Here is a 15,048-nt window from a genome sequence, read left to right on the forward strand (position 1 = left end):
GTGGACTGATGCCCAGTTAGTTCCCAGCAGCGATCTGCCCTCCCACCCCCACTCCCTCCAGTTTATATACTAGACATGACATCACATGGTATGGAATACCCCTTTGACCAGTTTGGGTCAGCTGTCCTGGCTGTGTCCCCTCCCAATTTCTTGTGCCCCTCCAGCCTTCTTGCTGGCTGGGCATGAGAAGCTGAAAAATCCTTGACTTAATCTAAATGCTACTTAGCAACAACTGAAAACATCTGTGTATTATCAACATTATTCTCATACTAAATCCAAAACATGGCACTATACCAGCTACTAGAAAGAAAATTAACTCTATCCCAGCTGAAACCAGGACAACCCTGCATTACTTTTTTGCAATATAGAGAATTCAAAATATTAATGTGGTTTATGTGTAAGTTTATCAACAGTTTATCTGTTTCTTCTCTTTGATCATAAGCTGCTACTAATATGTTAAATCACAGCCTTCTTCCCCCACAAAAAAATTATGGAATCATAAAAAACATTAATTACATTAAGTGAAGAAATTACAGTAAGGTTGACTAGAGACAGAGAGTAATTAGAAGTGTTATTTCCAGTGTTAAAAAATAAGAGTGAGGAATCATGAGAGAGGACAAAACATGCACTTTGTTTTGTCTGGACAGGATCAATACAGTATATGGAAGGAGGAGGTATTTTCATGCCCCTAAGAAGTCCTACTCCTTTTCCCCTTAAATAATACTCAACCCTAACAAAATCTGAGTCTTACTTTGCACAACTCCCATCCCACCAATTTCTGTTGAATAATCACTGAAATGGCTGTTTCATAGATGCATCTACATTCTCCAAAGCAAAGAAAGTGTTCTTCACTGCTGCTTAGCATCACACATTGTCAATGGTGTCAGTGCCACTAAACACTAAAATAGAAACAAGAGAAAAACCACTCACAGCCATCTATAATCAGCAACCTTTCACTCCATCCTTACATGTGATAGAGCAAAAACATACTCTATCACATATGCCTGACCTCCACCTTGAATTATTTAAATCATTGTGGTGAAAAACAAATGTGAGCACATTAACAAAAATCCAGTTCATGTATACTTGAGCCTAGAAAGCCTAAATGACAGGATGGTCACCACCCATTGCTCTGGCATAGGTTTTTCTGTGTTCTGAGCACAACTCTAAGCATCTTCCAGTACCCAGTGTTTCCTACAGCACCAAAGGAGTCATCTCCCTACCCACTGCTCACTGCTCTGTCACCACAACAGCTACGCTCCTCTGCACCAGCAAAACTGCCAAACAATAAAAAGCACTGAAACGAAGACTTTCATGTGACTTTGACAAAAGATGGCAGCAAGCACTCCTGCAAGAAGAACAATGGATCTTAACCACATTCAGAATGGGAGCCTCAACCCTTCAATTTAGCTTTTCCCCCAAATGTCTCACACTTTCAACTATGAACTAATCCAGCTAAAAAAGCAGAGGGAGAAAGATTGTCATTTCTGTTTTTAAATACAAAGGAGACAGTCAGGTACTATCAAGATGAAGGCTAGCAAGATTGACACAGGTAGGATTTATGTCTAACCATCATGTTGGTTAAGGAAGGCACACACCACTACAGACCTTTTCCAGCAGATTTGCAGAGTATGTCTCTGTGCAAGAAAAACAGGCTTGAATATTGTATTTCATTAAGATGTTCTGTAATCCTTTGGCTGGCCTGTTAGAGGAATATTACTGGATTTTTTTGTAATATTTGAAATTCTTTTTCATCATAAAGAGGAAAACAGCATCTCACAAAAACTTTTATAAAATCCTCTCTCTGCCTCTTCCTCACAGCATGCAGCAAGCATCAAGCAGAACTCAATGTAGTCCTGCGTCTATCTATACATTAATTTTTAGAACCCAAAGATGAAGTATCACCAATTACTTGCCTAATACATTTTTGAAAGGTAGGCCTAGACAGTTTTATAAATAAAGGCCTTATAAAAAGGCCTAGACAAGCTTATAAACAAACATATTTTACATTCAGAAAAGTTCATAAGCTATTCAGAGAGACTGCTAAGAGTCACTTGTGGTTCTTTTGACACTGAACAACCTGATTTTCTTCATTTGGCATTTTCATCAAGTCATGTTGTGTTTTAGCGGACAGATTCTCACCCAAACAAAAAATTCAGATATGGTCACACTCAGAAGCAGATAATTCAGGCTAACCTCCTATATTGTGGAAGTAACTAAAATTCTAGATCACTGAAATGAAATGTCTTAAAAATAGGTACTTCAGTAAGTCCTACAATACCAAACTGTACAGACACCAGTGAATACAACAGAAAAAGACAAAATGAATGCAAAACTGCAAGGGCTTTACTAAGAAAAAGTAAGGCTACAATGTGGAAGGAAGCTATTGGACTAGAATGAGATTGAGTGATGTTCCTTACAAACCATTCTGAGAACTGACCTTAGAGCAAAAAAAAAAGGAATTAAAAAATTGGATCACAATAATGACACTTGATGATGGTTAAAAAAAAAAAATTAAAAATTAGAACTACTATTTCTACAGAGGAAGACCATCACATTGACAGAACTGAATAGCCTTCAAGGACCTAGTGATAGTAATGACACAATGCAATAGCACAAAGTTAAGGTTAAGCACTCTGGGAACAGGGAGAACTTCTACTGTAAGCTAAAGGATCATCAGCTGGAATAACAGAGGAGGAGAATGACTTGGATGCATTAATCAATCGGGATGAATACAAACTGTCAGAGATTAATACAAACTGTCAGAGAGATACAGTTGCAAAAAAGGCAACTGCAGTCTGACTCTATCAAGGGAGAAATTTTCAGCAAGATGGGGACATATTAAAGCCATTTTACAAAAAACTGGTAAGATCTCAGCTGGAACTCTGTGAAAATTTCTGGTCACCTGCCTCAAAAAAACCATGATTTAAGCTGAAGCATGTGCAGAGAAAAGCTATGAGAATAACCAGGGAAGCAAGGAGAGGATAGTACAAAGACCATACTAACAGACCCTGGTTTAATTAGACTAGTAAAATGAAGGCTGAGAGGCAATGAGAGTGCTGTCTATAAACAAATCAGAGATGTAAGAAAAGGGAAGGAGAAAAACTCTAAAGCTATAGACAACACTGGCACATAAGAAGTGGATATTAACAAGCAAAGCTGGGAACCGGAAGCCCTTGTCATCAGGTGAACAACATTCTGAACAGTTTTTACTAGTAGTTAATAGGGGCAAGAAACATCATAGGAGTGAGAGGCATTTTTGTATGGTTATACACAACACTACTGTTGTTGAGGGCCAGAAGATCACGGCAGTCCTCTTTTCCACAGACCTGTGCACGACCCATACTCCAAGCTCGGACGCCACTTTTTTGACTGTCATTCCTTCCACGTCTTCCCTTTTCCTACATATAGTGCAGAAGCACAAGACTATTTGCATGCACTTCCCTATAAAACCTCCTCACTCTGAGGTATTCCTAAGCTCAAGGACTCTAGCCCGAAGACTAAAACACTAGCATTTTCTGACTTAACCACTAGTGTACCTAAAGGTGTAGAAGAAATTTTGACAGGCTCTCCCTTAAACAAAAACCCAGCATATTTTTAATGTCTGCAATACATCCCAAATACAGCAGCACCAGACAGTAACTTTATAGATCATGCTGTTCTGCATAATTAACCAGTCTGCCAGTTCTAGCCTTTTCTCCCCTTCCTTATATTGTAATTCCACAGAAAGCTGGTAATAAACTAACATCTGTTCCATGCCGCATTGTAGAACAAACTAAATCAACTAGTCAACCACTCTAACCACGCTATTTAATGTAAGCAAGCTTCTGGCATCCTGGGCAACTTATGTAAAGATTTCAATCTTTAAAGAAACACATAACTTTGTCATGTGACATGCCACTAAACAGAAACACAAAAACCATATCATTCCAATAATAAATTTTAGTATTAAAATGCTAAAAAGCTAATGCATTTTAAAAATAAGGTTCCAATTTGAAGGTAAATAAATAAATAAGGGTGCTTAAAAGTAGTAACACTGGAAAAGAGTGAGTTCTCTTCAATTTGCTTAGTAAATTTTCACCACTAATTAGAGCCAGCTAACACCGTGTACCTGAACAGAGACCAGACAATAGCTTGATATGAGCTGTTGCAATCTATCTCATACCTAAATCTTTCCAATCTACTCTATATACTACACCTGTAATACTTAAATGAACCTACAGTTAGCAGCCTCTCAGGGAAGTTATTATTTTCAAACATGGGGGCAGTGGACTCTCAAAACACTGCTTGTCCTACCCAGAAGTTGGACATTATCCTAAGGAAGAGCATTATGCTATGAAAAGCCATTTTATGAAAGATCCACAGCCAGAAATCCAGAGCAGGCTAGCAATAGCCTTCCTCAGCAATGACCCCAAGTATCTAGCACACTAGTTATTTACATTAGTCTGGCTAGATCATGAATGTGCATCCAGCAAAGCAGACATGTAGGCACACCCCAAATCCCTTGTGTCCAGACCCTTCACGATTCTTACCCAGTCAGCTGTAGGAAAACACATACATATCCTAAAACTGTGGAGATGCTGGTGGAAGACTACACTACTTAAACCTGGCAGCAGATTCAGAGGGCAAGCTAGCATGCATTTTGTATTTTAAAAGTGGATGGTACTAGAATTCGGACATATCTAAACACAAAAATGCATGCTTAGTTAAAAATGTGAACTATATGGACCACTGATACAATCACAAGCCTCTTCTTTAGGTACTGTCCATGCAGACAGGAAAGGCGATGAGCTCTTCATCTAGGGATGGGGAGGCATCTTCATTCAGTATGAAAATAGGACAGGTATATTTAATGTCTAATCTTTTATTACTCCTAAATGTCATTTAAACTGCTAATTTTTTTCCCCAATTTCAACCACTGTTGTATTGACCATACAACAGTTAGGAAGTACTTTTCCCTGCAGCTCGCTAGAGCTTGCACTTCCAAATACTGTGCTAACACACTGATCCTAAGTACTGCTGTTATTGAAAACTCAGTGCCAGTTTTCGTAGGCACTTGAAGCCACATTTGGCTTGGGCAATTATGGCTTCTGTATGCTATTCCCTTGCTAGCTAGGGTTATTCCCTTTCAGTTAAATTCAGTCTCTGCATCACCATACTCTTACCTCTAATGAAAAGATCCTAAGCAGGGCATATGTCATTAATTTTTAATAAAATGTAACTGTCTCCACCTAATATGCAGTCTAGCCTGATGCATGCATACAGTAAAGAAAAAAAAAAACATTAAGGAGGGTAGCATGGTGATCAGGGAGAGAAAATCGACTGTAAATACTGAGTTGGTATGAGAGAGAAGGTAACTTGGAAGGGAAGGTGCACCTTGCTGCTTCAAGAGCTATATTCCTGGAGAGAAATAGTGAGCTGCTGCTCATTCAGGATGAGGTATACTTAGAAGTCTCTCTGCATGGACAATATTGATTTGGAGGCATTCCTTATGTAATGACCATCTGTAACTTTATAATTAGACTGAGCAGCATACGTGCTGGATTCCTTTTCAACTCTGTGGGCACACAGCCCTTCACCTGTAACCGGCACATTAAGTGTCTTTGGCAATGACCTTTCACTGTGTGATTTGTCCTTGCAGGCTAAATAGCATTCTCTACTTAAACTTATTTAGCCTTCTTTGGAAGTATACAATAATCTCAGTAGGCACCAGTATTTTCACTGGTTCTCTAAAAATCACTCATTTAACAAGAATTATATGATTATTGAATTTACTTGATTTACTAATTAACATTACAAAGGATTCCTTGACAAGAAATGAAGAAGGTATAACGCTAATATAAATGAACATATTTTTTCTAAAATTTGCCACTTTAAAAAACAGTACACCACTGATTTTCTGTTTCACTGTAATCTTTCCTCCTGCTGCTAACCTCAAGAAGACGTTCTTATTGGTGTGAGAGCTACAAAAAGACAGTATGTTATTTTCCTAACATAGGGTTTGCTCATTAGTTTGAAACAGATCAAAAAAAGAGTTTTTATTTTAATGGCAGTCTTTGAAAAAAGAAGAAAGATTGAGGAAAATAGCTAAAATAATATAGCTAAATCAAATGTGACAGTGAAAAACTAGTAATTCTTTGTGTAGCTCTTTCTTTAAATTCCAAGAGAATAGCAGGCATTTCTGGAGAGAAAACAAAAAGTCACTAATACAAGTGAATACATTTTTAAAAATTAGTATTTACACAAGAAGAAGAACCACAAGGTTAAAAACACAGGTTATCTCGGTGCTCTGCCCCATGGAAATCCAATTAGGCATTTATGATTATTTAAATCACAGTGTGGATCTGCAGAGGATCAGGAGTTGAGCTCCACCCTCTGGTGGTTTCTTCCATTTGCCTCAACTTCTCACTGATGTGAGAACTTGGGGGTGTTGGTTGACGAGAAGCTCAACATGACCTGGCAATGTGTGCTTGCAGCCCAGAAAGCCAACCATATCAAAAGAAGTGTGGCCAGCAGGTTGAGGGAGGTAGCTCTGCCCCTCTACTGCACTCTGGTGAGACTCCACCTGGAGTACTGCGTCCAGCTCTGGGGTCTTCAAGCACAGGAAAGCCACGGACCTGTTGGAACAGGTCCAGAGGAGGGCCATGAAAATGATCAGAAGGCTGGAACACCTCTCCTATGAAGAAAGGTTGAGAGTTGGGGTTGTTTAACCTGGAGAAGAGAAGGCTCCAGGGAGACTTTATAGCAGCCTTCCAGTACTTAAAGGGGGCCTACAGGAAAGCCCAAGAGGGACTTTTTACAGGGGTATGCAGTGACAGGACAAGGGGTAATGGCTTTAAACTGAAAGAGGGTAGATTTAGATTGGATGTAAGGAGGAAGTTCTTGACTGTGAGGGTGGTGAGGCACTGGAACACGTTGCCCAGAGAGGCTGTGGATGCCCCATCCCTGGAAGTCTTCAAGTTGGTTGGATGGGGCTTTGAGCAACCTGGTCTACCGGAAGGTGTCCCTGCCCATGGCAGAGGGGTTGGAACCAGATGGTCTTTAAGGTCCCTTCCAACCCAAACCATTCTATGATTTTATGATTCTCTAACCATGCAACACAACCACAGGACAGCTTTACCTCATTGCAGTATATGTTAATGTCTGAGCTGATAATATCCACCAACTACTGGTGGCGATGTAAAGCATAATCTCAGACTAGTTCCCTAAAAATGTGTATCTGCATCCCAAGATGACAGCCTTCCAAAGATTGCCTTTTTTGTTCTCTTTTCTAAATGTAATTTATTCTGTCCAAAACACAGGTTTGAAGCATGCCAGCAAGAAGTTGTGAGAAACTGCCCATTGCATACATCTCCACTGTAATTTTCAAGTTTCAATGCCTTCCTCTAGGTCCCTGATCACGTACCACCTTATGTATACTACTTCAATACTCAGCTTAAGTAAAATATATTACTTACTTTCAGATGAAGCTATGGCACAGATAAAATGATAGTTTGTTACAAGCAGTAGAAATGCACAGCAAAGTGCCATGTTCTCCTGCTATTCTACCCAAAGGAATTTTTCAATAACTTCAGCACACCACATGACCAGAAAAAATTCATAATGTCCTTTTTCTGCAAGACCAACATGACTACCTGTGGTAAAGCTCAAGTCTCAATTACTCCGAAGATCATGGTTCAATATTTAGCCTGAAGTAAAACATACATTAATGCTGTTCTTCCTTTGTAATACTCCTTCTTCTCAGGATGGAATATAAAAAGAATAAAACTCATCCCAGAAGCAGAAAAACTGCTGCAGATAGCACCGGCTCAAAGCACAGAAAACAACTAGCCAGAGGAAGCCCTGAAGGCATTGCCTGAACCACAGGAAGCACCAGCAAAGCAACCTCACTGGGATCAGGCAGTTGACTGGACAGCATGATGCATCCTGCAATGTCTGACTAGGACTACCCCTCTGATGTAAAGACTTATCGGATGCTTTTGAGATAGCAGAGAATGGAGATCAACAGTGTGTTGCGAACAGCGCCCAGACCAGTAATCCTAAACCATAACCCGTGGTGAATATGACAGCTGTTTGATAATACCTCAGCACAAAGGTGCACTGCACAATACAAACAACAAAACAAAACAAATATATTCAATACCCTCTGATTTCTAGATGCCATTAAGAAAGGCTTCCCTCCTAGGACTCTTCCTTTTGAAAACATACAACACCATAATGATCTGTCCTCCCTACACTTAATATGAAATTTAATTTGGAAGCCATGAAATTTGACTAGGAGCACCAAGCTGCTCCTTAGATGGGAAAAAAAAAAAAACCAACAAAAAAAACCCCAAAAAACCCTTCCCTAAAACCAGAAGTATGTTTAAGCTGCTGATATATTTCCTACAAAAAAATATGGTATGAAATTAAATTCCAACAAATACACCATTAATAGGAAGCTGAGCTGGAATAAGATGCACAGTAAGAACACTATAAAACTAAAATTAAAATCAGTGTTGTATTAAACACTGGATGTTATTGGTGTTTTTCAGAAAAATATTTTATTATTCAATGTTAATAAGAGTACCGTGGCAGTCAAAAAAAAGTATAATCCTAAAAAGCACACATGAAACAAACAACCAGCCAAAACACCCTTTCTCCTATCATTATTCAGCCTATCAAATATTCTTAATACTTTTTGTTGCAAAATTTCATGAAGCACTTCCTTTCCTACTCTTTAGATACTGTGAAAACTGCAAAGCAATGTGAAAGCTTCAATGGACATGAAATATAGTTGTGTTCTTTTAAACAGAGTTCTGAAACTAATTAAGCTGAAATACAGCCGAAGATGCTATAATAGGAAAAAGCTGATGAACCCATAACTGCATTTCAACTGGGCACACTGTGGGAGAATATTTTTTTTCATATAGCAGCCAATGCTTATGGGCATTTAGAAAATTGTTAAAGTAATTGGAAGAAGTAAGTAGGCCACAACTGTATGCATTTGTGAAAGGTGGACACCCAGATAAGAAGCTTAGGTGTGTTGATAAACCTGCCTGAAAGTGGCTTTGCTTCCTATATTGCTTTTTTTCTGGAGTCGGTTTTATTTTCTGTGCACTGAAGCCTTACACTTTGATTAGAAACCAACTTTTAATTGTGCTGAACTTATTTTAAACAGGAGCATTTTAAATGCACCATTCTCTCCTTCCTATATTTAGTGACTTTAGATGATAAAGTTCATTTTCTACCACTCTACCACCTGTAGGGTAGTGACAGTAATGGCTCAAACAAGGAGAACAAACACCTGGCCGAAACAGGCATTAATGAAACAGCAGACAGTTCTCTGATGCACAAAGGTGCAGGTGTGAATACCAGTTCTCCACACTAAAACTGCCCCCTCTATCTGCAAGTAATTAGCTGCACTGAAGCAGTTGTACATGCAGTTTTCCTTATGTATTGTTCAGTATTTCCCACTGAAAATGCAGTTCATGCAATTTCATGCAGTTCAAACTTAGAGCACCTAAGAAGTCCCTTAGACCTAAACCATAGTTTTACCCTTCACAAGATTAAACCTAATTAAATGCAAAATACAAGAAAGTAGAAGAAACTCTAATAAGTACAAAAAAACAGAGCACGGATACTTGTTGGATTATGAAAGCTACATGTGCCATGTACCCTTACTTTGATGCGAACATTTGCATTTTCTAAGCTTTTGTTTGTTTTCACTTTTTAAAAAATGCTACTACTCAGTGATTTATTATTTATTTTTCAATTCAGTGGGTTGGAGGCTATTTTTTCAATACAATCTTGACAGATTACAACAAATGTATTTCTTTAAAAATACTACATTATCCAGGGGAACAGATTTTCATATGTAGATTATTTGTACTTTAAAATACAATCACCTCAAATTGTAAATGAAAATAAAAATTGTATCAACCCATGCTGGACCTGCACAAAAGAATGTTTGAATAGCTGTTCAGGTCTGTTTCAGTAAGTATTTTATCCAACTTCCAGACAACACAATGCTCAAATCATCAAAGAGTTATTAACATACTTTATAAACACATTCTAATAACCTCTTTCTTTCTTTAAGCAAATCAGACATAACATGCAAACAGAATCTCCGACCTGAAAGCTTCAAATTCTTAAGAGCTGGAATAAATCCTGACCTAAATTTTACCTTTTTTTTACCCACCATTCTCTTCATACAGGAAAGGATTCACTACTTTCCAACAAAGAATTGCTCCTTATGAGGAATCCAGTAACAGCAACGTGGATGTCAGTTTTCAAAAGAAACAATGGAAACAAGTACGCAAGTTCTCATATTTCTATCTGGTAACCATGGTGAAGCCTGTCCTTTTGGACAACAAGGAGAGGCACTTGGGCCTCAGTTCAGAAAGAGCTCATTCCTCTTCAGAAGAAATGAAACCTAAGATTCTCACATGAAACCTGGGAGAAAAAGACAAATTGAAAAATTCATGTTAAAAATACCGAAGCCTGCAGCACTGTAAGCACTTAATGCAAGTGTTGCATTGGTCTCCGAAAGCACGTCCACTCACATTGAGCTGTACATGCAAGCACGGCAAGGTAAACTTGCTCAAAGCACAAATCTCAAGTTAGGGGAAAATGTTCCAGGATTCTCTGATATGATGATGTTTTTCAGAAAAGTCTCCAAACCCAAATGGAAGTAAAAGGCCACAAATGCAAATGTTACCTTAGTCCTCAGCATTCAACTATTCTTCAGGGGGTTGTTGTTTTTTTTTAAAAGTACTCCCATGCTCCAATATTCTAGCAAATTGTGAAAGAAATCTTATTTATATCTTGTAAAAACATGAAGTACTTCAAGCTCAGCATAACAAATTCATAAGAGAGACTAAGTCAATCATAGCTGAACATGAAGACAAACTATTTGCCTTCATTTTTAAGCTTTACTTCATGATTATTTTATTCTGTGAGTTTATATGAAAGCAAGTTTTAGTACTCACAGTAAAATTTGGCAACTGTGAGAAACCACTTGTATTCTTGTTCCTCTTACCTTACAACTCTTTCCTCCTACAAGCTGAGTTAATTAAAGCCAAAACACTTTTAAAACATACACATTGGATACATTTGAGGTTTATGATGAAGGAAAGTGGTAGAGTGTTTACATCTTGTGACCTAAAATGTTGGTGTTCAACAATGAATGGGGTTCTACAACTTGGCTTTGGTGCTACCAGATCTGCAGACTACCAGTGCAAAGTTAATAAGATATCAGCTTATACTTTTTTTTTTTTTTTAAACCTCCAGTGGTAATTAAAACAACCCCTGATTTACAGTTTAATTAAGAAATAAGATAATGGGATAATAAAAGTCCTATTTAAAAAGCTTAACTTTTTCAGCCTGATATCTCAAGTCAATTAGCAGACTGTACTGTGTGTCTTTTCAAGTAGCACTGTCTTATTACTGGCTCCCCACATATTTGTTCAAATAGGTTCCTTTCCTGGTACAGAAGTGGGAGTAACAGATTGCCTCGGGTCTGGCTGAGAGGGAGTTAATTCTCCCCGTAGCAGCCCTCGTAGTGCTGTGCTCTCCATCAGTAGCTAGAAAGGTGTCGATAACACACCAGTGTTTTGGCTACTGCTGAGCACTGCTGGCACAGCATCAAGGCTGTCTCTCCAACATTTCCCCCCCTCACTGGCAGGCTGGGGCAAGATCTTGGGAGGGGACTCAACCAGGACAACTGACCCAAACTGACCAAAGGGATATTCCATATCATATGACATCTGCTCAGCAATAAAAGCCAAGTAAGAGGAGGAGGAAGGGGGAGCATTTGTTATTTACTTTAGTCTTCTGGAGCAACTCCTATGTGTACTGAAGCCCTGCTTCCCAGGAAGTGGCCAGACATCGCCCGCTGATGGGAAGTAGAGAATAAAATCTTTTGTTTTCCTTTGCCTTCACGCAGGACCTTTGCTTTTGCTTTATTAAACTGTCCTTATCTCAACCCACAAGCCTTTTGTTCTATTTTCTCTCCCCTGTCCAGTTGAGGAGGGGGAGTGATAGAGCAGCTTTTGTGGGCACCTGGCATCCAGCCAGGGTCAACCCACCACACTGATCTATTTTTTTTTAACCTCTTGAAGCAAGGAAATAAAAATAATCCAGAAATTTAGTTGTGGGTTTGGTTCTAGTTTGTTGGGTTTTTTAAATTTTCTTAAGAAATATGGCTGAATATTTGCCAGCTCTAAAAAGGTAAGTTATGGGACTAAGTCACACATTATGCAAATGTCATCTAGTATTTTAACATGAGAACCTTTGTGGGTCATCTTCTATTCAAAAATCTTGCTCTCTTTTGCTCTGCATGGTCATTGTCCACTTCCACTGTAGTCACTGCAGCACTGGGGTGCTGCATGAGTACTCCAAGTTATCACTGTGTCAGTCAGCACATACGGTATAGACATACCTATATGCTCTATGGAATTTCCCCCAGACAAAGAGCCGGCATCAGTAATGCCTTTGTCATGGTGACAGTAACTATTTTCTGTACATACTCAACACTTTCTTCAAAATCACAACAAAAATGGTCCTGGTTTTTCTTGTTGCAGCACGAGAACACAATCAGCCTCTGCAGTTTCATTAGTGCTAATGCAGAAGCTGAATTTATGTCTACTTAACTAATTACATTAACCAATTGCTCGCTAAAGTGAACTCTGTGCATCCTGACAGGAAATCATACAGGAAGAATCCCAAAGCACAGCAGAAGGGAATTCCCAGTGGTTTCCTCTTAGATTAATTCAATGTAGAACTGGGGAAAAGGATTACATACCGAATCATGGCTCAGCTTGGTACACAAAGACCAATTTCAGCATTTTCAATTGAAATATTTCAGTATTCTCAAGTCAGTATTTTCAATATTTCAGATTTATGTTGGAAAAAAGAAGTTGAAATGGCAAGAGATTCAGGGCAAGATTTATGAAGCCAGAACAAGGGAGGAAATCTCAGACAAGGAAATGTCAAATTTTCAAACATTATTTTATAAAAAGGCCATAACTGAACCTGACAACCTAGACACCACTTACGAAATCATGACCTAAATTTAAACTGATAAGTAGGTTAAAATAACAAAAAAAAAAAGGAATAGTGAAAATCCGTAACAATAATTCACGATTACTTTCTGGAAAAGTCAGATCTTCTATGTTGTCTTTGTCCCACTTTGCCTGAAAGACAGAAACAATCAGAATTGTAGAGTGCCAATTTTCAAGTGCAAGATTATTTCAGTGTATTCTACAGCAGTGCATTCTGGAATACTTTCAGGCAATATTATAGCAGTAATCTGTATGCTCCCCATTCTACACTTCCAGCTGGCTGGAAGTTCCATCAGTATGTAAATTAAGAAGTAATGCAGGTCTTCATTTGTTTGCAATGAGTGAAGGACCAAAGAAAGGCTCCAGAACTTATTCTCCTTATAGGACAAGAGAAAAAAAAAAGTAATTACATATTTATCCTCTGCTTTACAAACTATCTATCCTCAATGCAATGTAAAAATAATATAAACAATAGCAGGTTATCTCCTCCCCCTCCAAGTGCAGTCCACAATCTGTGGGGTCACATTGTATGCCTATTGAAATGGCAAATTTTTTTGGCAAATTTTTTCTGCAAATGCATCACCTCAATGATTGCTGAATTTCCAGTGAAATCTGAACTCACAAGCAAAATAATAAGTTCTCAGTAAGACACAAGCTCAGTTAACATCACCAACACCACAGTCTTTAGCCATAAACTGTGGTCTACACCCACCCACAATAGAGAAACCACACTTTTCAAATTTGTATACATATTAAAGATTCACAACCACTCACTGCAGAGATCAATTTCTGTTCTTACTGACTTGTAGGCTTCTTCCAAGGCCACAGAAGTGTTTTCCAGGGGTACAACGGTTTGCCCAGAGAGCACATTTTCTCTTTCCCTGTCCACCCTTCACCTCCTTTTCTTGAACTTTTTGTCTGGTCTGCTGCTTGCAGAAAGAAAACTGAAGCTAGGGTAATACAAACATTGATTCTATTTGCCTTTTAACTAATAAGATACCATGTGCCAAAGCACTACTGTAGGTGAATGGTGGGGGGTTTTTGTTGGGGTTTTTTTTTTTTTTTTTGGTTGGAGAGAAGGCAGGGAGAAAGGAGGAAATGTGTTTACTTTTTTTGCATTTACAACTCTTGAAAACCAGAAAACACAGGGGAAATCACAAACTCCATAACCACAAGAAAACAATTTCTATTGCAAGTCATTTTTTTATGTGAGGAGGAGTATCAGACTACTGCTCCCTTACCCTTAAAGCACAAAGATGCAGGTTGGTCAGCCAGTTATTAAAGGACTTTTGAGACAGTAATGTTCTCTGCAAAATGGCACACAGGTTATTTTAAGTGTCACTACAGTTTAACTGTTGCCACTAGAGAAAGCAGAAACACTTTGTTCCAGTTTCTTCCTCTAGTGTGGTTTTGCTGAAAAAAAAAACCCCTAAGTTTTATTTCTAGTTTAACCTTCTATGATAAGTATAGCTTAACCTTTTCTCCCCCGTCTCCAACTCATGCTTCACTCATCTGAAGAAGCTCCATTTTCTTGACTTAGGTCCTTCTTTGCTTTTTCCTCTGTTTAGACCCATTTGGAGCTGTGAAGATGTCCCTTCCCCCATTTAAGCCTTTCATTTTATGGCACTTATCTATTTTTAAGACTTAAATGTTTCAGTCAATATGAGGCATTAGGGTAGAAAATAATTGTTGTGATCTGTTCCTCTGTGTTGCTTAATGAAGTAAAAAGGAAAGTTGTATAGCTGTTTGGCAGTCTTACTGGCTGTGAACTGTCATTAAGTAAGAGATGGCAAGTTTTATCATGCACCTCTGACTACTAAATTCACAAAACAAACAGAAGGTTTACCATGGGAGGTAGAGAGAGATCAGGCAATATCCTCAAGTCGCTCTTCCAGTAAAACAGCGTGTGGTTACTGAAATTGCTATGGGAACATGGGACTTTGTCAGAAACATACAGTTCTAGGTGAAAATGTTCCTTAACCTTTTACATTACCACTGCTACAGA

The 15,048-nt window shown here is 38.5% G+C and overlaps 1 protein-coding gene across 11 annotated transcripts in view; it reads right to left on the reverse strand.

Annotated features, from left to right (window-relative positions):
* The window catches only part of COMMD10 (COMM domain containing 10), a 127,982-nt gene that overhangs the window by 64,132 nt on the left and 48,802 nt on the right, over positions 1-15,048 (reverse strand). The window contains exons 6-7 of one of the 11 annotated variants that reach the window (XR_012648859.1): positions 13,130-13,175; positions 10,181-10,434 (exon numbers count right to left, since the gene is read on the reverse strand). The exons of 5 other annotated variants lie outside the window; for them this stretch is intronic. Coding sequence is in view for 3 of the 6 variants with exons in the window: in XM_075019725.1 (XP_074875826.1) it covers positions 13,193-13,420 (228 nt within the window). In the remaining 3 variants the exon portion in view is untranslated. 5 more of the 11 variants (XR_012648860.1, XM_075019722.1, XR_012648862.1 and 2 more) reach the window with 5 other exon arrangements.

Source organism: Buteo buteo, chromosome Z (genome assembly GCF_964188355.1).
Source record: "Buteo buteo chromosome Z, bButBut1.hap1.1, whole genome shotgun sequence".
In the NCBI taxonomy this organism is placed as follows: domain Eukaryota; kingdom Metazoa; phylum Chordata; class Aves; order Accipitriformes; family Accipitridae; genus Buteo; species Buteo buteo.